Source organism: Pelodiscus sinensis, chromosome 4 (genome assembly GCF_052426305.1).
Source record: "Pelodiscus sinensis isolate ZL-2025 chromosome 4, ASM5242630v1, whole genome shotgun sequence".
NCBI lineage: Eukaryota > Metazoa > Chordata > Testudines > Trionychidae > Pelodiscus > Pelodiscus sinensis.
Genome location: NC_143055.1, coordinates 129,069,965 through 129,095,543, shown reverse-complemented (window position 1 = coordinate 129,095,543; position 25,579 = coordinate 129,069,965). Strand labels below are relative to the sequence as shown.

The following is a 25,579-nucleotide window of genomic DNA, read 5'->3' as shown; positions in this document are numbered from 1 at the left end:
CCCCCAACAGAATTTTTTCCCCGGTGTGGTGTGTGGGGTGGTTTTTTTTTTTTTTTTTTTTTTTGAGGCGGGGGGGAAGACAGGTGGTGTTCGGTATTTTTGCTGAAACCATCTGGCAACCATAAACCTAGGGGCTTATTCTCTAAGAATTTCATATAAAGCTTGAGGAAAAAAATACACATATCACCACCACACACAGGACCCCCGACTCATTTTCTACACCAGGCAACCTGCATACTCCAGGCCTGAACCCATACTAACTGAAGGAGTAAATGGGAATATTTTCACTGACTTTGAAAAGCATCTGATAAGGACTTTAATGAAATAGCTGTCCTATGGGGAAAGGCCGAGGCAACTGGGCCTTTCTTTAAAAAGCTGCACTGCAATGCATATATGCACAAGGAAAAAGTTACTTGGCAAATCTGAGCATTGGCACCCAAGATCTTCATCTTGCCTAAATGTTCTTTTCATGGTTTTGGTAAGGGGTTTTTTTTGTTATTAATAAACAAAACAAAAAAATCCCTGGTACAGAACTACTTGGAAGGCAGCAGGAAAATGAGTGTTGACCAGGTCCATACTTACACGGAAGCTCAAATTAAGATACGCAACTCCAGCTACATTAATTGCTTAACTGGAGTCAATGTACCTTAATTCAAACTTTGGCACTGTCTCCACAGCAGGAGACTGATATGGGGGGAGGAGGGAGAAGAGACTCATTTTTTTGATTTAGCAGGTCTTAACTAGACCTGCTAAATTAAACTCCAAAAGATTGACCACGGCAGCATCTATCTTCCGGGAAGTAAAGATTTGGCCTACGCAGATTCTGTGCACAACTCCAGATACTGACATACCCATTCAAGTTGCTTATCTGCACAAAGGTGCAGTGCAAATGCAATGCCACAAGATCAACAGTTATTGACAGTGGCAGGGAGAACTCAGTCTGCAGCCAGTGGCTTTGTCTACACTAGCTGTGGTACATTTAAAGTGCGGCCACAGTATGAGCACTGGAAGAGAAGTCTCCCAGCATCTTATGTAAACTACTCCCTTCATGGAGCTGGTTAATAGCCTCTTTCCCATCCCCAGCATCTGCCAAACAGAGAATAGGGATAACATCCCTGCTGATCCCGGCTAATAGCCATTGACAGACCTATTCCTCTTGAACTTATTTTGTTCTTACTGGAACCCTGTTATAGTTTGGGCCATCCTCTGGCAAAGATCTCCACAGGTTGACTGTGAAGAAATTATTTTATTTTATTTTATTTTAAATCTGCTGCCTATATATGTCATTGGGTGATCTTGTGTTATGTTAGTGAAGGAATAAATAAGATTTCCTAATTCAGTTTTTCCAAACCATTCATGATTTATTCAACCTCTAATATGTCCCCTGCCCCTGCAGTCTTTTTCCAAGCTGCAAAAGCCTAGTCTTTTAATCTTTCCTCATATGGGAGCTGTTCCTTTCCCTTAATCATTTCTGTTGCCCTTCTCTGTACCTTTCCCCAATCCAACATATCTTTTTTAGATGTGGTGACCAGATCTTCATGCAGTGTTCAAGATGTGGGCATACCATGACTTTATATAGAGGCAACATGGTATTTTCTGTCTTATCTATTCCTGTCCTAAGGATTCCTAATATTCTGTTAGCTTTTTAGACTGTCACTGCACATTGAGCAGATGTTTTCGGGGGACTATCCACAATGATTCCCATATCTCTTTCTTGAGTGATAGCAGCTAATTTGGACCCCATCATATTTGTTTGTATAGTTGGGATTATATTTTTCCAAGTGTATTACTTTGCATTTATCAACACTGAATTCCATCTGCTGTTGTGCTGTCCAATCACCCGGTTTTGCAAGATCTCTTTGTAACTCTTTGGACCTAACGATTTTGAGTAATTTGGTATCCTCGGCAAATTTTTCCCCATCACTGTTTACCCCTTTTTCCAAGATCATTTATGAATAAGTTGAACAGCACTGGTCTTCACTAACCTACTCCTAGAGCACACTATTCCTACACTTTGTTTCTTATCTTTTAAGTGGAGTACCTGGAATTATTTTCATGATCATCTAACAATCAAATTACTTGAATGGCTGACAAGCCTTTTGTTATCTTAATCACTCTGCCTCTGTCTAGAAACAAATTCCCTGGCCCCAAAAGTAAAGCTGGGAGCAGCACAAGCTTTGTTGTAGTTGAAGTGTATGCCCTAGCCTAGCCCCAGCTCTTAAACAGACATCAAGTATGAAATTCTGAAGTCTGAACTTTGGGGAGGGAGAAGGGGAAGAGGCCTACAGTCCCTCTTAGACCCCTCTTAGACATCTCAAACAGCACCCTGCCCTGTGCTCCTGAAAAAAAGCTCTTATCTGGACTGATGCAGGTGTCTAAGAAAAACTCTAGTGACTGCTGAGTAATATCTAGGCCATCAGGAGAACTCAAGCAACCATTTTTACTCTTCCCATCCTCCTTTAAGTTGCAGCATGTTAATATGCCATACATGTGTTTTGTTAAACGTATCAGGAATAACCATGTCCAGAGAAGAGCAACAAGAATGCTTAAAGGTCTAGAGAACATGACCTATGAAGGACGGCTGAAAGAATTAGTTTAGAAAAGAGAAGATTGAGGGGGGGGACGGAACATAATAGCCGTTTTCAGGTATCTAAAAGGGTGTCATAACGTGGAGGGAGAAAACTTGTTCATCTTGGCCTCTGAGGATAGAACAAGAAGCAATGGGCTTAAACTGCAGCAAGGGAGGTTTAGGTTGGACAGGTGAGCATGCGCAGGGCTTCCCTGCGCCGGGGGGGGGGTTTGGCCCCAGGGCAGGCGCGCGTGCGCGGGGCTTCCCTGCGCCGGGGGGGGTCGCTACCTGGGGGGGGGGGGTCGGCCCCGGGGCAGGCACGCGCTAGTTTCCGGGGGGGGGGGGGGGGGGATGGAGGGAGGAGGGAGATGCAGGGGACTCTCTGCCTCCACTGGCACCCCACTCCCCTGTCCTCAACTACAGAATGTTATCCCCATTCCTGTCCCCACTCCCTGAACTCTGTCCCCAGCTACAGAACTGTCCCCACTCCCTGAATTCTGTCCCCATTCACATCCCCACTCCCCGAACTCTTTCCCCTGCTGCAGAATCCTGTCCTCTGCTCTCCCAGCACCCTGTTCCCTCTCCCCTGCCCCCAGCTACAGTACTCCGTCCCCACAAAATGTATAATTATAAATGCTTCATTTTAGATTTAAATAGCATGAATAAAAAACAGACCATTTATTTCATAACTATAAACACGTGATTTAATTGTATGTATCGCATAATTTAAAAATAAACTGTTTACCAGAGTGTGTAAGTAAAGGCTGGGAATAGCAAGTGATGGACAGGAGGAGAATAGAGAGGGCGGGGCTTCAAGGAAGGGGCAGGGCTTCAAGGAAGGGGAGGGGCGGTAGGTCTTCACCTGTTCTGAGATTTAAAAAGTGATCTTGGGTGTAAAAAGGTTGGAGACCACTGGTCTAGACAGTATCTGGTCCTGCCATGAGGGCAGCGGACTGGACTCGATGACCTCTGGTTCTGGTCCCTTCCAGTCCTAGGGTACGTCTAGACTACATGCCTCTGTCGCCAGAGGCATGTAGATTAGGCTACCAGGCATAGTAAAATGAAGTGGCGATTTAAATAATTGCCGCTTCATTTAAATTTACATGGCTGCCGTGCTGAGCTGACAAACAGCTGATCAGCTGTTTGTCAGCTCAGCGCGATAGTCTGGACGCGCGGGTGTCGACATCAAAGGTATTTGTCGACCACCCAGGTATGCCTCCTGGGATGAGGTTTACCTGGGTGGTCGACAAATACCTTTGATGTCGACACCCGCGTGTCCAGACTATCGCGCTGAGCAGACAAACAGCTGATCAGCTGTTTGTCGGCTCAGCGCGGCAGCCATGTAAATTTAAATGAAGCGGTGATTATTTAAATCGCCGCTTCATTTTCCTATATCTGGTAGCCTAATCTACATGCCTCTGGTGACAGAGGCATGTAGTCTAGACGTACCCGTAGTGTTCTATGATACTATGATTCTATGTGCATTTACGCTGAATTGTTCTCATGGGAAAATTACGTTATCCCAGCAAGTAGGAAATCTCTCAAACGTAGTGCACTGAGAATGTGTCAATTGCTTCCTGCCAGGCACTCTGGGAGGAGAGTACAGAAGTTTGTCTCAGAGTTCACAACAATGTAAACAAAAGACAACCACTTCCTTCAAGTACACTGAACAGGAAAATCTCTTGCTTCGCCACCATCCTAAGGGGGATGGGGGAAGGGAACATTGAAACATTCCGCTCCCTGGCAGAATGGGAAACCGAAGCTAAGTAATGCAGATGCTTGCCTATGTGTTCACAACTTAAAGTTTCACGTTACCAAAATTCGTACTGTGCACATGTGACCAAAAGGATTAAAGAGATTGTCTAGTTCTGTTGGCAGCATATTAAAGTATTAAGTCTACAGGCTTACTATGATGGCTTTCTATTATCAAGCGGACCACAGAATTAAAGTGATTCATAGAAGGAGGCTGCTTTACACAGCCGTGGGAAGCACCTCGCCCTCTTGTTTCTGGCTTTTCCATCTGGTCAGGGCAATGAGATTTCCTTGTCAAGAGTCATGGGGATTTCCTTCTCCCTCCTTTTGTGGATACTGTCCCCACCCTACCCCTTCTGTTTCTCTCAATATTAGGTTCTCACACATCAATCGAGTTTATCCACTGTGCCCGTGCTGGGTTTTCCAAATGCTCAGTTTGCTTTTAATGTGGTCCTGCGACACATTAGGGGTAAGCTGCATCTTCAGGTATATGGATATGACTCCTACAGAAACCAGGACATTATGCATTCACCTTGGAGACTAGAACTTGGTCCCTTTCTGTAGTTCCTTGGACTCTTCACCTTTGGTGCCGCTGATGAGCCAGGATAAACATTAGGGAGCTACCCCTCAGCTCTTTGCTCCGCTGTCTGTGACACAGGGCATTTGCCCTGCACTGGCCCTGAAGGCAGTTCTGGCTAATGAGGGCCCAGCTGGGGGCTATATAAAGGAGGACTCCTACGGTACATCTAAACTACACCCCTCTGTCCGCAGAAGGATGTAAATTAGATGTATCGAAAGTGCAAATGAAGCTGGGATTTAAATATCCTGTGCTTCATTTGCATAATGGCGGCCGCCGCTTTTTTTCCCCGAAACAGGGCTTTTCGAAAAAAGAGGCAGTTTCGACGGGGCATCCAGCGAGTCAACAAGCTAATTTGCAGAGCAACCAACTGGAGGCACCAGGGTGGTGAGCATGCCTCATGACAGTCTGGACTTCAGCATGGCCCGTGGATAGGGGAATAGACTAGAAGTGCAGAAACCTGGTTGGATTCCATGTGCTCTCTCTCTGACTTGCCACTTCACATCAGTGTGCGTCTTTGTTTCCCTCCCACCCTCATCTCATCTACTGAGACTGCAAACAGCACAACAAGACCTCTACGTGCTACACCAGGACAAGTTAATAGACGAGTATGTTCCCTGTTAGGTTTAGTAATAGGCAGCACTATTATACTCAGTGGCTCAACCTGAAAACGCCATAATTTCTTCACTTTCGACTCCTGAATTATTGCTAAAACTTCTGCAACGATGAAGCAATAAGCGGAATCACATTTTTTCTCCTTGGTCCTCCACGAAGTTATACGCACTACTGCAAATACAGCTGGTTAGCACACACAAGCAGCCAGAACGATGCAATAAACTTAAAGGTCACTGCAAGCATCGCAGCAGGGAAGTTTCATTATAAGCCCCCACTTGCATGATTTATTATCATTTTCAACTAACAAATGACTTGGGAGCCAAGCTGTCATATTTGATGGCAGTCTGAGGGGGATGTTTTTAAGTTCCCAGAGAAAGAAAATAGGCTTTTTTCCTGGGGGAAGAAAATGGTTTAAGAAGCTTGTTCAGATATTTATTTACTTATTTAAAAATAGTGTGGACAGTCCCACTCAGGCTGGACCTGGGTCTGAGACCTATCCCTTTTGCCAGGTTTCAGCCCAAGCAGGAATATCTACACGAGGGAGGTTAGATACCGTGTAACTGAATAGTCGTGTAACCACACAAAATCTTAGTGGTTACACAACTATTGGATAGGCCCCAGGGGCAGGGCCAGCAGCCAGTGCGCTCCCACCCAGCCCCACTCCCGGGGAGCCCCCTGCCACCTTGCACTGCCACCTCTGTATCAGACACAGCAGCAGGGGGTAGCAGGTGGGAGCCGGTCTGCAAGGGGAGCCGGTTTAAAAACCAGCTCTCCACACAGACCATCAGCCTGCCGTGAAGCAGCCTCTATCTGCGGGGAGCTTCGACCCCTCCACCACACTGAGCCTCCTCTCGTATTCATACACCAACATACCTCTTTGCTCTGACTAATCTCTTCTCAAGGAAGTGCCCCAGCATTCACTGCCTTCCTCAGGATCTTCCCTACTCCAGTTTGAAACTGAGCTCTATTTCATCAGCTCTATTCATGCAAGCTTATTGTCCTAATTTTTACCTTTTGCTTCCAGGGAGGCTGTCTGGTTTGTTTGTCTGATAATTATACCTGATAAATGACTTGATTTCTATAGCTTTTGATTTATTGCACAGATTTGTTTTAACTGATCCTTTCTTTTCCTTTGCTAGGGGTAGGCTTAGGTGGCTTCTCAGTATTTATTTCTAGATCACAAATGAGTATAAAACAAAAAGAGGGCCAGAATGGCAGATATCCCAGGCTATTAAAATACAGCTCTGTGACTGGACCTCTCTACCATATTTTAAGTTTTCCTTGATTCAGAGAGTCCCAGGCCAGAAGGGACCAATATGATCATTCAGTCTGATCTCCTCTCTATGTACCTTTACGTTATTTGTTTTAAAATAATCTGAAGGAATTCAAGAAGGGGGACACTATCCAACAGAGCAGAGACAGGCACATTTTATATATTCGTCCTTTTCCATCCTAAATGGTCACGTAGTGCTGCTGAGCATCAATGAAGAGTTGCAGTGTCTCACCCCAGAGGCAGGCACATGTAAGTGGTGGGAGGAAGATTCAAACATCAAGCCTTTATAAAATCCATACAGCCATCTGAGATCCCTCTAACTGAATGGTGCTTGTGATTCTTAAGCACAGGTGTGTCTCAGCATGCTGTGTCAAGGGTCTTGCCTGCAACTGAGTCAAAAGGCCAGGGTGGAGTACTTCTTATAAGAAAACGCCTGTTCAAGCAGAAAGAGGAGAACCCAGGGCCCCTGGAAGTCCATACCACCCAACTGAGAGCAGAACAAGCCTCAGCTAGGAAATGTCCTATTCCCTAAATAGAAATTTAGAAATGAAATGGTTTGGGGAAGGAACTCCAGAGCCTGTGGAGAGGGCTGGCAGATTTGTACTGTTAGTGATACTGAAATATTATGGTTTCTGAGGAAATCAGACCCCAAGAAAGGGATGTGACAAAAACCACAAATCTACATGTATTTCTCAGGGAGAAACTGAGGCAGATAACCTGATGGGGTAAGCTGGCCATAGCACAGTCCTATATGCATTGCAAGTGCATATTATTGGACACACGGCCCAACGACAAGAGCTCTGACCCTCAAAAAGTGATCAGCCTATGCAGTCCATACAAATATGGCCATCAAGCTGTAGGGTGCACAGGCCATCCTAGTGTGTCTCCATTAGTACTGCCAAAGTCTTCCAACTTGGAACACCCGCACCAGGAGAGAGAATTCTGCAGGCTAACTCCTGCCATTTTAACTAGCATGGCTTCCAGCAAAAGTCTGGCTTGCCGCCCAGTTGGAAAGCAGGTGTGCATCACATTTGTGTCACTTAAGCACAGAGATGGATGGTTTTTAAATTGGTCATTTAACACCATATTAAGTATTTTTAATACTGATTGAGTGTTTTCCTTAATTAAAAGCAAGGAGCAATCAGCAATCCCTACCTTCTCTCTTCAAAACGGGTTAAAAAGCCATGTTATTGCCATTATGATATTACAATACACTTTCCTCAGATGTGATGCAAAATAATTTGTACTACCCGGATCTGTCACTGGAGAAATGACTATTCCTTTAGAAGAAAAGGCACTCCACACTCATACAGTGCCTTTCCGGCCTCAAAGGACTTTCAGTGTTTTGCATGCAGATGGCTGTGCTATTTAGGAGATTCAGATTTGATGATCTGGTGGTCCATTCTGGCCCTAAATTATAAACACTTCCCAAAGGTGCACTTAAAAAAAAAAAGCAGATGAAAGACCCCTGATAGTTCTAAAATGCACATTCAGCTAAGTACCATTTTAAATAAAATCACTTTACAATCATCCAAATTTTGACCCAAGTTTTTTAAATCAGAGCTCTTCAAATAGGACATTAAGCCATCACATCAGTGGAGGTGAGAAAGCAGTGATGCTATACATGACACCAGCACATTTTAAGGTAACACCAAAGCCTGCCAACCGATAAAAGACATTTGCAGCAGACTAGACTGACATTCCATCTACAGACAATGAAAATAGCCATATGTTGAAAAGACACAGATGGTAAACATGCTGGTAGAATTACTAGTGTTAAGCTAGCAAATGTTACAAGAGTGGTATTATGGCAAGGAACCTCCTACTAGACCACTTTAAGATACGTTCTATTGCACTTGTATTGAGTCGTGAAATTTTAAAAAACCTTCAGCATTAGATGGGCTTTTTATCCACTCCTCCTCCAAAAGAAAGAAATTGGCTCCCATCTTTGCAGAAAAGATTGTAATACTGAGTCTTGAGAATTTAGCCATGTTGTATTATAACAGTTTAAGAGTATGCAAAGCAGAACAGAAAATTAAAACTAAAGAGGAGCCAAAATGGAAATCTTATCTGAACCCTCTCACATAAAAACCAGAACTGAAGTCCAAACTACTGCTATTATTGTTATTTATTATTTCTGTTGTGGTAGCATTGTGGGCCTTGCCCATTGCTGGGACTGAACAAGGTACTGGACAGCTCCCAAACAAAAAGACACACAAAGAGTTTATAGTTTCAATCATCATTCCTGATTCCACAATAGCAAAATCCAAGTATGTGGCAGTTTTGGGGAGAGAGAAATGCAGCTCCCTCTGCTATTCTCCAACTCAACTAAGTTACCAAAATAAATGAACAACATATGTTGTGTGGTGGAATTTTTTTGCTTATTTTTAATTGTATGTGTTCATTTACACTATATTTAATCAGTAATTCATTACCAGTTTTCCAGCCGTTACTGCAAAATTGATTGAAGCTAAATTAAGGATAGTGTTTTATGACATTATACAACATTTTCCCCACAAATGTGTGACAACACAAATCTAATGACACCACGACAGTGCCAAGCAAAAGAAAAAAAAAAGGCTTCACAAAAGTGGCAAATGGTTTTAGGGGTTGGAGGTTTTTTTAAACTTAATTTATGTATTTTTCAAAAAGTTTCTCTTGTTGCCATGTCCCTAATTAAGCACCACATTTCTCAGATGATTATGTAGTTAACTTCCCTTAACGTTGATGAGATCCAAGCACATAAATTGCCAGTGTAACAGAGAATTATCTTCTAATTAAGTTCCAATACTGCATCCATCTCCATGGTATCGCTAACAAAGTAAGTTGATACAGATGAAGAAAAAAAGCTTATGGAAGTACAGGCCACATTCACCTATGTACATGAACCCTCTCTGAGGTCTGAGCTGCCAAACTTGAAATCAAGTATCCTCCGCCCTACTAGGAAGTCTGAGATACTACTGGTGTGAGATAAGACCTTGCTTTTCTCATTCCCCTCAAGGGATAGGGTGGAGCTTCACTTTTTCCCTTGCTCTGAAACTAGTTATTAAGTCATCTGTTTATCATGCATATCTACATTCCTAACCTAGTGGAATTTGAGGAATACATCACTAAGAAAGGAATGTACATTGCTGTAGATAAAAATGGGGCTGCTTTTCTCTTTCAAAAAACTTGACCCCCAGAGTTCCATTTGTTCCCGATTCCCCCAATCATGTTTACATTTTTCTACTCTCCAAAAACAGAAGCAGGAAGCAACCCCAGTCTTGCTGAATCATATTTCTAAGCATACAGACATCCACTAGTCACTGACAAAGCAGCATAATGAAAAATGGATTGCAGTTATTACTTATGCCCATTTGATGTTAAAGCAAGGTAGGCAGGTAGCATTTAGCCTTTAACATCAGTCGCGAAATGACAACTTCACCATGGACAGGCCATGGGGGCATATTCTCTCAATGTATATACACATCGTATATACTTGTTCATGAGCCGAGTTTTTTGGTATAAAAGTGAAGCATCAAAGAGTGGGCACTGGCTTATCAATGGGTCTACATTGTTATTGGAGATCGGGTGTAGGCAAACTTCGGCTCCTGGCCAGTCAGGGGAAGCTGCTGGTGCACCGGGACATTTTATTTATCCAGAGCCTCTGCAGGCACAAAGCCCCTCAGCTTCCAATGGCTGCAATATGCTGTTCCCACAGGCAGTGCAAGCAGAGGGATGCCAGGAATGAGAAACTGAAGCCACTGGGCTCTATGGGGCTTCATGCCTGATGACACTCCAGGTTAACAAAACGTCCCAGCATGCCACCAGCTTACCCTGATGGGCCAAGAGCTGGAAGTTTGCCAACCCCTGAAAGGTAGGGTTGACTTATGAAAGATGCTAGGGTTTTGCCATTTCTATCTATCCATTGGATTGTAAACCACCAGGCTAATGAATGAGTCTATACAGTAATTCCCCCTAGAATTATAGCAGCAGGCAGATGAGGCACTGGTATGTGTAGTGAGTTCTGGGTTACGCAAGTGCAATGCATAGAAAAGGCCAACGCGTATGAATAAATATTTATACAAAAGTGCCCAAAACATGACAGGTGCTGTCAGCACACACAAAGACAATCCAAGCCCTGAAGAGCAGCAAAGAAGCAAAGTGGCAACTTGAAGTCTTATCACATTGGCTATCTAGACTGCACTGTTAAATCAGAAAAAGATACACTATTTGCACTGCAAATTGTGTATCTTTTTTCAATTTACTTTCGAAAGAGGCTCTTTCGAAATTTGGCACATCTACACAGCGCCATATTGAGAAAGAAAGTGCTCTTTCAAGCCATCCCTTATTCCTTGTAGAACGAGGTTTACAGGGATGGCAAAAGAGTGCATCCATTTTTTGAAAAAAAAATTCAAAAAATCGGACACGTTCTTTGACCACAGCATTGCTTTTTTGGGATACTTCTGGTATCCCAAAAAAGCAATGCAGTCTAGACAAAGCTGTTAGTACATCTGTTCCTCTTCCAGCCCAATGGCACTTGCTACACTGCAAGTATTCAGATATGTACAGGCACTAGTTTCCTTAACTAGTTGTTAACTGGACTGTTTTAAGAAGTTTCACTGCAGTACTTAGGCACTATCATTCACGAGACACCTGGGAGTTAGACTCAGACTTAGGGTTGCATATCAAAAGGTTGCCACATAGTTCCCAGTCTCCTGTGCTGAGGAATTAGGAGATACTTCATGTCTTTTCATCTCCTTTACTCCCTGCCCCCAGCCAGGTGATAATAATTGGACTGTGATTCTTTAATGAGAGATCCAATTTGGATCTTGGTCTGGAATGACTATTAAAGGAGGGACAGATATAAAATCATAGTCTTAACAGCCACGCAAACCCTTCTATTTTTAATGCTCCTCCAGGTGCTTGGCATGACCTTTTGCTGCTCTGCTCCTTACAGCTATTGCTGTTTTATTATCGAAGGGGGCAGTTTGTTGCTACCTGCAATTACAAGGCATGTCACCATTTTAGGCTTTAAAATATACAGAAACATTACAGGTCTACGTTGTGCCAAAGCACCCTTGTGGGCAGTATCCTCTAACCAGAGACCCACTCACCTTACCCTTATAGACAGAAAATGGCCTACTTACAACTAACAGGGTGGTTTTTATAGCTACAGAACACAGCTGACGTTATAGTCGAGGAAACAAAACACTGCACTTCTCAGACCAGGCAGTTTCCAGGTTACTTATCGATGAAATGGTTCTTTGGAACTGCTCGAAGCCTGACAGTTGCATTCAGAGACCCGATTGATGAACTGTGCGGATATTTTCTCAAATTGTTTTCATACTTTGGGGAGCGTTACACAAATATCGTCTTTAGTTTATGCAAAACAAAAAAAAATTAAAGATGTACGTGTTCATTTCTTTAAATACTGGGAGCGTCTTGGCCTAGTTAAACAAGCCTCACAGAAAGTCATGGCCTGTATTTCTTCTAAGCTGAAAGAATCTCCACAGAAAATTATCCTCTTAGTGCCCTGAGTCTGGCGCCTAGCAGCCAGCACTAAATACCAACTCAGCTAGGATCATTTTGCTCAAGGTTCTCTTCCATTTGTGAGGCCTGACAATGTATGCCATACACTGTACAGTGCAATACTGATTCATAAGTGCTGTGAAATGCATTCATATAAAAACCACAGTGTCTCGGGACTGTCCTGTAGAGGCAAGTGTATGTTCTTTTGGAAATAAAACAGAAAGCAGCACATTAACTCTCCCTTTGAAAACAGGGCTCTCTGGGTGTAAAAAAGTCCTGACCATGCTAATTCTGGCTGCCGCTGTTTCAATCATTTTTAGGATTAATTGTTCAGAAAAAAAACTAATAACCCTTGTCACTGAAGCTGCCTCTGGCAATTGGTTTTGCTCTAATATATAACTATTCAATTTTAAAGTGACATCAGCCCAAGAAATATAGATCTCTCACCTTCCACTTCTTCTTCGTCACATACATGCTTGAGGAAGGAAGCCCCTCTGTCCAGCACCGCCTCATCTTCCATTCTGTAGTAATAGAAAAGGAAAAAAGAGTGCTCAGACTTCTCCTGGAGTGAGCTATTTGAACCACCCCAACTCCTGGGCTGGTTAACCTGCAAACTATTGTTCATGTTAGACGCTGTTGCACTTCCTTCCACGTTTGCTGTTCCTTCATGCAGCTCTCTTTGAATGGCGTTCGGTATTAAGCTGGCCCCACGTAGCTCAAATTCTAATCTTGAGAGGACATCAGTGGTGGCAGGTGTGAGAAAGGTAATCCCAGCTAGAAGTCTTGTCTTTAAAAAGAGACACACACATAATAGTTCGGTGTGCCTCTACAATAGCCAGTAGTTCGTGGAAATCCAGTTTCGCTGACAAACTCTTCTAAAACACACAGCCTGGAGAACCACTTACACCAGCCGACACACACAGCACATGCAGACACACACATACATTCTCATGCACAGCGAGAGGCCAGGCGTCAGCCAGCCTCTTAATACCAGCAAAGCACACTTCTCCGCAGAGAGGCAAGCTTTATGTCTGTCACATGTTGGCCTTACGGAAATCTGACATCTGAGGATTATCCTGAGACCAAGCTACAGCAAGTCAGGCCATCACAGCGGTTGTGTGTGTCTGTGTGTGTGTCTGTGCCATCCATTCATTCATTGATTTTCTACATTTCTTTTTTAAATCTCTCCACCCCCCACTTTTCTTCTCCCATTTGCTCCTAATTTTATCACAATGCCAGGAAGTCGCGTTGCATTAAACGTGATTTTCACTATACAATTTCACCACAAAAGACCTCAGTAACTTCCCAAACGAGTGTTTATAAACCCATTTCTGACTAGCAAATATTAAGAGCGACCATTAAAATTAAAAGGAATCTGCAACATACTAAATACTTAAATCATACTTAACGTGGATGCTAAATAAACATTTGTAGACTTTATTACAGTTACCACGTGCTCTTAGGATAGGGAAACCATTCAGTGATACCTGTCAAATACACATTCTTACTTTACACACCGCAAGCATTTGGCACTGAAATCAATGAGGCTTTCCAGACCAGAACTGGGGCCTAAAGATTTCTACAAAGTCTGAAAGACAGGTGCATTTGGGTAATAAAAAACACAGCATTCTTTCCTGCAAAGGCTGAGAGGGCCAGACCAAAGTAGGAGAGTCCCAAACATACCAATTTATTATACCATCTTCTAATCATGCTCCCCCATAATGGTAATCTACTATAGGGATGTGAGTAGTCAAGTTGAGTGCTCAACTACTCGCTTCTCTCTCCCCGCCCCCGCCTTGCTACCTCTGTTTGAGAGGCAGAGAGGGAGGGGGAATGACAGGAGCTGATGATGGGGGCGGGGGCAACTCCTACTACATTTAAACTGCAGAGGGGGTAACTCCTGGACCAGCACGAGCCAGGACAGAGCACCTTCCCTTACCGACTAATTGTGTAGATATAAATTGTATCATCTACTACACAATTAGTTGATTATCCACTTCCTAACATCCTTACTCTACTAACAATAGCAGCTATGGATTTAGATCTTCAAGAGCTCAGAGCGAACACGTGCATCTAGAGACCTAGTAGAGCTAGGTGACTGGGTATCGAAATGGCACATGAAATTTAATGCTGATAAATGTAAGGTCATGCACATTGGAAAAAATAATCCCAACTATACATACAATATGATGGGGACTAATTTAGCTACAACAATGGTCCCCAACCTTTTGGGGCTGCCGGGCACCCGGGGGCGGGGCGCAAAAATGGGTTGGGGCTGGCCCTGATCACTCAGTGGGCGCACATAAATGCCCCTGGTTGGGGACCACTGAGCTACAACTATTCAAGGGAGAGATCTTGGAATCATTGTAGATTCAAAAAAGATATATGGCATTGGAAAAGGTTCAGAAAAGGGCAACAAAAAATGATTAGGGGTTTGGAACAGGTCCCATATGAAGAAAGATTAAAAAGAGTTGGACTTTTCAGCTTAGAAAAGAGGAGACGAAGGGAGGATATGATAGAGGTCTTAAAAATCATGACTGGTATAGAAAAAGTGAATAAGGAAAAATTATTTACACATTCCCACAATATAAGAACTAGGGGTCACCAAATGAAATTAATAGGCAGCAGGTTTAAAATAAACAAAAGGAAGTTTATCTTCACTCCGCGCACAGTCAACCTGTGGAACTCCTTGCCAGAGGATGTGGTGAAGGCTCGGACTTTAACAGGGTTTAAAAAAGAGCTAGATAGATGAACGGAGGTAGGTCCATCAATGGCTCTTAGCCAGGATGGGTAGGAATTGTGTCCCTAGCCTCTGTTTCTCTGGAAGAGGGTGACAGGGGAGGGATCACGTGAGGATTCCCTGTTGTGTCACTTCCCTCTGGGGCATCTGGTATTGGCCAATGTTGCCAGACAGGATACTGGTCTGGATGGACCATTGGTCTGACCCAGTATGGCTGTTCTTAAGACCAATCTGTTTACTAGCATGTCTGCTTTGCTACACTTTTCAGAGGTCTTAGTCAGTTGCAGCAAAAAATCAAAGTTCGGTGGCACCTTATATTTATTAGTCTTTAAGATGCCATGGGACCCCTCATTGTTCTGCTTTGCTACCAGAGGACAATCCTTCTCTGAGCAAAATCCATTCCAAGAACCTTTCAAGCCAATAAAACTTTGTAATTCCCCTCTGCCTCCTTCCGTTCCCCAATTTCCAGCTAACGGTTTACCAGCAATTCTCCTATCAACCAAGTTGTGTTTTCCTCCACCTTGTAGTCTAACATCTGCATTATCGTAGCATCTAGCTTAGTGATGAGTGGCCTGCAAGCCATATGTGGCCAATCAGGATTCTATGTGTGGCCCATGAGATATTTTGTTTACTGTTGCCCATGTACAGGGTTGCTAGATTCTTCTGGTTTCCCGCCTCATGGTACTAATAAAGAGACAGGCGCATAAAGCAAGGGCACGTGAAGTGAGGTGCATGCCGACTGCAAACAACACTGGATGCAGAAGGAGACCATGGCTCTCACAATCAAAGCACTACCACAGTTCAATCTGTACACCCTAAAAATCCTAGATAAGCAAGCACAGCTAGCAAACTACCCTGTTCCAGGAGATCGTCTTGGTTATGACAATCATGCTGCCAGCTGAGATGAAGGCCTACTTACTAGCTTAGATTGCCCATCACTGCTCTAGCTATTAGTTTCCAAATACGGAAAGCTCACTTTGCGCAGCAGTTGCCTGAATATTTTATATAGGGGGAGAGGCAAAGGAGAGGGTACCAAATTCAAAACCAGTAAAGTGAATGCCCGCAGTGCACTTGTTTCTTCTGGAATACTGGACAATGATAATTACTAGAGCACCATGTGACTGCTAGAATTATACCTGCTAGAATTATACCTATCAGCCCAAACCAAAATCCTAGATCCTGACACCAACAAAGTTTAGAGCCAAATCTGAACTTTGCACACAGGCCCATCTCCAATTAATATAGCCTGCTGCTTTCTGCACATACTGTATATGCTGCAGGTAACCAGCCACCTGTTCTGGAGGATAAATTCGTATGATTTTAGAATGTATGAACACTGTATTATTTTACAAAACTGTTGTTTCCTTGCATTGTGAGATAAGATTTAACACTTAGTACAAGCTAGCATTAGCGGCTAAAAATACAAAGCCAGCAGACCTGCACAAAAGCCTTGCCCTAGAGCTCACATTTATTAAATTATTCAACACTATTTATGCAGCTTTTGTTATGCATACCAAGGAATTGTTTCCATGGCCGATTGTCTATGTGCAATGTGTGAGAAAGGAAAATGAACTGCTTTTCTTTTAAACAGCACAGCAGTTACTTGCTATAAATGCAGCTGAAAACATCTGGAACAGATGGCACTGACTTTTCAGACCAAGTAGAAATCTAATACACATGTATTTCTTCCTTGATTACTTCACAAAAATCTATTCTTGCAGAGGTTTCCTCATAAACTGCTCTACCAATATGTCAAAGGATAAGACCCTTTTTAAAGCAGCAATATCAATTAACACAAAGGACCCAGATTGTGTGAGTTTAGGAATGGTTTTTAATAGGCCTTACATCCACAGGAATATTTTCAAAAATTCTTTCCAGCCCAATATTAAACATTGCCCTACTCTCCAAACATTACAGTATTGTAGTAATGTTGTGTAACCAAGGTGTGACAACAGTGGAGGGCAGGACTGCCCATGAGGAGTGTAATGCAGACAAGCTGAATGAAGATTTAGTTTTTAAAATGCTATTCTAACAAACTAAAATGGCACATGTAATGCTGGCAAGTTTGTCTTTTGTTTAATATGGTTTGAATCCACTCTGAGTGGCTCCGCGCCATTGCATACAGATTACATGAGAAACATGAAAAGCTTCATATATGTCAGAATTTGCATTATGAGAAAGTGAGAATCATCTTCCACTTCCCTTCAGGTCCGCCAACTGCTGGTTGACTACACAGCATTAACAGCTGCTAAATTAGCGAGTGACAAGCCACCAGAAGACAGACAGAAAGACAAACAGCTGTCTTTGGACAGGACTGTTAAAGGTCCCACCCCTGCACAGTTCGGAGCCAAATCAAACTGCCTCATGTTTAACATTTTATATAGTTTTACAGTAACAGCTTCTAGTCTGAGGATATTTCAACCTTTATGCTTTCCCAAAAATGGCCCGCAGAGGGAGGTACAAGTTGAATGGCCAGAACTAGTACTTCAGCTATCTTGGCTCTCATCACAACCACAATCTCAGTTTCAAATCCCAAAGGCACATGGACTCCTGGCAAACTGAAGAGCAGCTGGACTGATTCCTGGAAAGAGGCTTACGGTAGTCAAGAGATTGGATTATGTCCATCACTGACGAACCTCTTGCATCCCCCAGCTTTCAGCATCCCACCCGATCGCTGACCACACAGCTGCATTTCCTGCTACTTGTGTTCCAGAATCTTCTAGTCTTCCAATCTAAAATGTCCACATCAAGAAAGCTGTCACTACCAAACCAATGCTGATGGAGCCAGCTACTGAGTTTGGCTTCAGGTATCCTCATTTCTGATCTTATCCTGCCACTGAATATGGAGCAAGTAACAGTCGGCAAGAATCGAAAACGTAAATCCAATGTTCTTTGGCCCTCCTCAGAGCCCATGCTCACTGCCTTACCGCAGAGTTTATATAACGGTGGTTTTACAGAACCTCAGTTTCATAGCAAGGTTGATGTCACAACACCCCCCAAACAGAGGCTGCCGAAGGACCTGGGCACAGGTATCCACATCTTCTGAGCACCCTCCAGCACTGTCTATGATGCTGCCCAAATACCTGACCATTTCCACCTGCTCGAAGCCTCACCTGGACAGGCGGATACGGAGCTGGTTGTGGTGCAGCACTTGATAAGAGCTAGGGGGTTCAAACCAATGCGCGCTGCTTCTTGCTCCACCAGACTGGCTATCAGCTGCAACAATTCGCCCGTCTGAACCCACAAGACATCACTGGTATATTCAAGACCTCGGAGCATGAACACAGTTCAGTGCCACCATCTGTCCCCCAAGCTTGTGTTTAATCCACTGGGAAAACTAGCAATTACCACCTCCTGACTCTGTCTTTCCTGCACTTTTGGGGATTGTCACAAAGACTCCTAAAATTGGGCATGAAAGATGCTCTGCAAATTTTCACACACCCAGAAAGTACAGATTCCTAAACCGGTGATTAAAATCTAAAACTTGAGGCAGCATCTGCACAGAGAAATGAACTGGAGTTTGTAACCTGTACATGCGTATCTAGAATTTGCAGGGTGCGTGCCGATTGCGGGGTAGCAGTGATTTGATTGGATGCAGAGGGAGTGAACAGCTCTGTGTCAAAGTTGTATTAATTTTTTGATGTTGTATGTGTCATACTATTCATAGTTTACATGTACAATTTAGGAGTCACTGCTTAGTCTACAACACGAGAAAGGAATCTTTTTAAAAATTAAAATGATTTGTTTGAATGTTTGCTCCTGTACAATAGGATACACTTCGAATCTCAGACTCTGAAAGCCTGTCTAGTATACTCATGGAAATCACTTCCAGGAGCCTGGAAAGCTTGTGAGGTTCAGGACAGCTTGTTTAAATAAGTTATGGAGGGAAGGTGAAGACTGAAAGGAGGTTTCTAAAACAGGTTTTAAAGAAAAAAGTTGTTTCTCTACAAAATACAGCCCAGCTAAACAGATGGAGTGCTGCCACCTTTTGGCTATTTAGCCTAATCACAGCAACAGTGAAGAATGTGGATTTTGTGCATAAAAGCGATGCAACAGAAAAAGAGCTGCCTTGTTACTTGTCTAACTGAAATGGTTTATTTTAAAGAACGTAAGTCAGTCCTCCATGCTGATAGTAATCAACACCAGCACTTTCTATACCTTTATACTTTATGACAGAAGAAAAAGGTAATTGTGATCAGAGTAGAAATGCTGATGCAGTCTTCCAACTGAACCACAGCCAACGCAAGCTAATAGATGTGCCGCATTGCTAGAGGACAGATAATAAATGAGGTGTTTCAATATGATTTTATTATTCTTCCTGTTTTAAATAGGTTTTGAAATTGGGAAGAAACCCAAATAACCTTTAGACGTAATGTAGAGACCTTCAGCCAGCTCAAGCAGCCTGTGTGGGTAGCACACCACTCTTCCAATCAGAAAGTCCAGTTTAAAATAGCAATCCCTTTGCAGTCAATGAACTCAGCAGGGCTGAAAGTATGCAAGGCTCCAGGAAGGAAAGGGGACTGTGAACATCAGCTCACTTAATAGAAATGTCCCTATTGGCCAAAACATAAGCAACATTAGTGGACTCTGGAGACAGGTCATGTCAGCACTGATTGTAAAGTGTGGTCACCCAAGCAAGAAGACTTCTACTCACTGCAAAATGAGGCCTATATTTAGAAAAGTGGGAGTTGGGTCAAAGCCTGCTCTGAAGCCTACACCTTCCATGGAAGCGATCTGCTTTTCAGGGCCCAGATTTTATTAATGTGCTAGCTCTTCGTATCCTACAGCTTCCATCGCTGACTGGGCAGGAGGGGACCTAAAGCTTGAGAGAGCAGTACGTCCCCTGAAGGATCTAACCTTGCTCTCTGCTCTTCAAAACAGAGAGTCTGCCTCCTGTAGGCCATGACTCAGTCTTGAGGACAGCTGCCTTGTGACTGTATCAGTTTAGAGACTTGGGGGGTCCCTCTGGACTCAGGGCACCCAAATACCTGAACACCAACAGCAGCAAAACACCCTCCTATTTGTGACTGTCCCGCACAGCGTATCCAATCTTACTAGGCACACAACGGGTCATCTTCAGCCAAGCACTTGTGGCCTCGAAGCTTCTGTTTCTCAGAGCTCTGGCTCGCACCACATGTCCTGAACAGACAGCAGCGGTGCCGCACCGCTTGCCACAAGTACGTCACCAGTACGTTACTCCCCAACCTGGTTTCTCCGCAGGACTAGGCTTAGCTACTGGACAGCTTCTCCTCCCATGACAGCTACATTCCATTGGAACAACGAAACTGTCGACCCAGGGGAAGCTTCCTCACCGTGAGAGGCCACAATTGTCCCTGACACAGGAACCAGACTCTGGCACTCCCTTCCCCTGAAAAGGAACGTCACCCCAGCCCTCACCATCCCCAGAGCAGAACACAAACCACAGTGATTTGAATGAGCTGTTCCTCATTCTGTTACCCACACAAACAAACAAAAACCTGGCAACCTAATCAAGCTGTTTCCTCCCAAGGCTCATAAGGAAGAGAAAGAGAAATCATTCCCTCTTTTAAATATTTGGGAGGAGTCCAAATACCCAATAGCAGGAGAGATTAACTGGATTAAATCCTAATGAGGAATGGATCGCCTTACAGCTCATATATTTTACTCAATAAAAATTCACATATTTTGCATTTATATACACAAACAAAATGTAACCAATTCCTCCTGTGTCTCATTTGGTCTACTTTAAGAAATTCATATATGGGCTGCAAGACATGTAGCATAAACTGCTCGATCTCAGTTCACTCTGAATGGCCTCACTTGTGTGTTTATAAATCAGGCAGCCAAAGTTATCTTAAGTACATTTTTTGCTTGGTTATGAAACATTTACTCATATACTCTCTCAGCAATCAACAGGGACAGAAAACTCTTCCACTATATTCCACACAAGTCCCCAACAAGTGTATCCTTTATTACAAATACAAAGCTAGCTCCCTTTTAAAAGTAATCCCAGTTCCTCGTCATGAATGAAGTGCTAAAAACATACTTCATGCTATGGGATGGCATAACAACAAGGGACAATGGACTAGGTTCATCTCCCAGCTCAGCTTCAGATTTCTTGTGGGAGCGTGGCCAAGTCATGTCAGCTGCCTCGTGCCTCGGTTTCCCCATCTGTAAAGCACTTCACAATCAATCATTCACAGATCTTATCCTTGTGGAAGGTGCTCAGGTACTATTGTGAAACAAGCCAGATAGATACATTTTATAGACAGGTTTGAGTAACTAAACATAAAAATCTAAGAGGTTTTGTGTTTTCCAGTGACCCTGTCCAAGCCCCTTTACCAGCTGTTCTGCACTGTTCACTGTGATAGGCATATGTGACATTTCTGTGTTATATAGCAGAAAAGCAGGCGAGTCTCCAAGTCTTCACCCCTCCGGGCAAAGACAAGTAATCCTCAGAGGGAGTTCTGTCACGCTGATCAGCTGGCCTTGTCTTGCTGTTTTTGGCAATGCCTCAAGCTGTTGGCTCCCACAACGTGTTTACACGGCAGCATACATAAGACATCAGCAAGCATGTTGCCTGCATCCTGGTGACATGCACTGACCAGCAACTGTGGCCAAAGCAGCAACTGGGGGTCTATATTTAATACTAGGAAATAAAAAGACTCCATGCTACTTTGGGGTTGCTCAGATTGTCATCTCTTCCTCTGTTACCATAAAAATGATCATAGTGGGTCAGACCAAAGGTCTATCTAGCCCAGTATCCTGCCTTTGTCAGTGGCCAATGCTAGATGCCGCAGTGCAAGTGAACCAAACAGGACAATTTATCGCGCAATCCAGTCCCGGCATCTGACAGTCAGAGGTTAAGGGACACCCAGGGCATGGAATAGTACCTCTGACTACCTTGGCTAATAACCAATGAGGGATCTATCCTCTATCAATGTATCCAATTAATTTTGTAATACAATTATACTTTTGGCCTTCACAGCATCCCCTGGGAATGAGCTTTACAAGATGATTGTGCATTATATGAAGTAGTACATACTTTGTTTTAGAACCATTACCTTTTAACTTCATTGGATGACCGTGGTTTGTGTGTCATCCAATGGTACATAATATTCAGTTTCTCCACGCCAGTCATGGTTTGATAGATGTCTATCACATCCCACCTTGGCTTGGAAAGAGACAACTGAAGAGTCTCTCTTTTTAATCTCCCCTTATATGAGAGCCATTCCATATACCTAATCATTTGTGTTGCTCTTCTCTATAGCTATTCCAATTTGAATATATGCTTTTCTAGATGGGGTGCTTGCAGTTTCCAGATTGCCCCATTTCAAAATACATGGTATGCCCACATCTTCAATATAGTGGCAAGATGATACTTAGTCTTATTTTTTATCCCTTTCCAAATTGTTCCCAATATTGTTCACTTTTTTCAATGCTGTTGAACATTGAGCAGATGTTTTCATGGAACTATCCACAATGAGTCCTAGATCTTTCTTGTAAGGTAGCAACTAATTTAGACCCCATTGTTTTTAGATAGTTGAGATTATAATTTTCCAATGTGTATTTACTTTGCATTCATCAACAAATGAACTTCATTTGCCATTTTCTTACTCACTCACTACGGCTATTCTTAAATCCTCAGGCGACACATCAGATGCACAACCACAGATTTATGATAAATCTCAAGAGCAGGTTATGCCCATCTCAAACCCTGCATCACCCAGGAGTTCAGATGAGCTCAAAAGTGCTTTTGTCTTTACAGAGTTTTGGTCAACTTTTACCAAATCAAACAGCTCAGAACTCATCCCATTCAAACCATGGAACAGCTAATTGGCACGCTGACCTCCTTTACAAAATGCATCCCCTGTGCAGAGTGTTAACCGAGGATTCCACCATGGTTTATGCTAAACCACTGAGCGCTGCCCAGTGCCACTAGGAGAAGAAAATACTCACCTCAGCCTTAGCCTCCTCTCTAGGCTGATGAATTCTGCAACAGCCCATTACCCAGCGGATTAGACACCAAACATGACTGTGGAAAACTAATAATGAACACCTGACTGGAGACACACTCCATTCAGGTGCTGAGCACAGACACCAAAACAGCAGCATCATAAAAGATGACCGGAGCTATAAGCCACTAGGCCAACGATTTCAGACACTATTCAACAGAACAGGTAGTGCTGAATAAGTTCATTGCCATCTTGAATGTAAACACTCAAGTGGACACAAGTTTTGGTACAGGCAGCAAAAAGACCCTTCATGTAAGCAGACACACAACTCTTGCCCTTGGTACTTCCATAACACAGTGATAGAAGCAATACGCTGTCAAGACCTAGCTAGACAGTCCCATGCAGTGCACACAACAGGCATGCAGAAGCAGAGAACTAATGTATGGTGCAGACACTCCTCAGTGATGGACTAATGAAGCCTCGGCAACAAAATCTTCCTCAAAAGCAGAGTTTCCTCAATCTTTTTGATACCTGGAATGACTTGCTGCCTTCCTGCGTCAGGGAGGTCTCGGGGACCGATGTCACATCCACGGCCAACTGGTACATGTTGGTTCTACTAACTGCTACTGTCAAGGAGTAGGAGAAAAATGAAAGGCAGCCAAGTAATACTTACCACACACTAGTCCAAGAGGCATCAGTGACAGGACTAATGAACCATCTCAAACACACTACGGCAGTCAGAACCATCAGACATATAAAATATATCCACGCACACAGTTTATGAGACAAGTCACAGCTCTGAGAGTGAAAGGTTTCAAACAGAGGATTTACATCGTACATTTTCAGAGGATTTATATCTAGGTTCCTCTATGAGGAAAGGTCCCTGTTAATGCTGATGTTAAGCCGACTCCAACTGCTTCCAAACTGATAGGAGAACTTCTGCCTATGCACAAACTCTGCCCCCACACGCCTGTCAACTTTTCTCCCTACAGGAGAGTCCCAGCTTTGTACCCTCACTTCTAGCCATTGAAGGAGCTGAAATTTGAAGTCAGAACATTTTAAGTCTAGAAAAATGGTTTTAAAATGCTTAGTTCTGACTGCTGTTTGGTAGGACTCACCATTCTACTGTGAAAAACAGGAGAACATAAAAAAAAATCCCACAATACATTTTTAAAAACACACTAAAATAGAAGTTGTGAAACTATGGGGCACATACCATACCACTGGTGGTAGATGGGCTATAGTGAAATGGCACACAGATTGATTTAAATTACAATATTAGAAGATGAACCTCTTATAACTACACTGATTAAAACTATAAGGCTGTGTCTACACTGGCAGGTTATTGTGCAAGAACAGCCCTTCTTCTGGAAAGCATCCACACTGCCTGCCCGCTCTTGTGCAAGAAGATTTACAGTATGGTGTGGTAAGAGAGGGCTTCCTAAGCAAGAGCTACACTTTTTTTTAAACAGGCGCAAGCCCTCTTGCGTAGTAGCTCTTGCGCAAGCAGGCAGTGTGGACGCTCGGCAGGGATTTCTTGCATAAGAAAGCCCTATGGCTAAACTATCCATCAAAGCTTTCTTGCGCGAGAGAGCATCCACACTGCCATGGATGCTCTTGTGCAAAAGCACAGCTCGCACATGGCAGTGTGGATATTTTCTTGCGCAAGAACCCACCAGGTCTGTGAGCCACAATTCTAAAAAATGTATAATGTTTTCCTCTAGAATCCATGTAGCAAATACAGAACACACAATGGTGCAAAATAACACTTCCATTTTTTTCCCCAATATTTCCCTGCCATGCTGGTTAAGAAGATAGTGGCAAGTCTCTGAAGCTGTTCTGTGGTGCAGAAAGTTATAGTAACCACCAAGAAAATTGTTAGTGGGTTGGGGACAGATAATGCTGTCAGAAGCAGGCAATCAGAATTTAACTGGCATGAATTAACACAACTTGCATGTGGTTTTGCCCCACAATTAACAGGATCTCATAACATTTTATACCAGTAATCAAAGATATCTAAATACTGGACACATAGAAGTTCATTCCCACACACGTGTCAACTGGCCACCTTTATCTTGGAACCTATTTTAAGACTATAGGGGAGTAGGGTTGCCAGGTGTCCAGTTTTTGCTCAGACAGTCCGTTAATTGCATCTTCTGTCCAGCGGGGGGGGGGGGGGGGGGACCACACAGAAAATACCCGGTAAAATATCCGGAATTTTCTGTTTTTCTCAGACGGAAGGCTGGTGGGGACATTTTCCCCCTGCCGCATTTGGTGAGAGGAGTGTGGGAATTTAAAGGCGCAGTGACCTCCCCCTTCCTCCTCCTCCCCCTGCCACCCTTCACTCAACAAGTTTGGTCCTTTTTTTTTTTTTTTTTTTGCTTAACCAATCTTTTCCCTGCCACATTCAGGATTTTTTGTGAAAGTATCCGGCAACCCTATAGGGGAGAGATTTGAAAGATGCAGATAAGAATTAAGTTTCCCACTCCAACTGGAAGTCAATGGTATCTGGATACCTAATTTTGTGCATTTGAAAATATCAAAAGAAGGAGTTACCAACAAGTGACTGGTGGAGACAATAAGCATCTTAAAATATAATACCAGTTGG

General features: G+C 43.3%; 1 protein-coding gene across 8 annotated transcripts in view; it reads right to left on the bottom strand.

Annotated features, from left to right (window-relative positions):
* Window positions 1-25,579, bottom strand: part of SLC4A4 (solute carrier family 4 member 4) — a 237,704-nt gene that overhangs the window by 194,186 nt on the left and 17,939 nt on the right. For all 8 annotated transcript variants that reach the window (XM_089778143.1, XM_089778146.1, XM_089778147.1 and 5 more), the window contains one exon: window positions 12,745-12,818. In XM_089778143.1, coding sequence (XP_089634269.1) covers window positions 12,745-12,817 — 73 coding nt within the window. In that variant the 5' untranslated portion in view covers window position 12,818. Of the gene's footprint in view, window positions 1-12,744; window positions 12,819-25,579 lie in introns of those variants that run through there.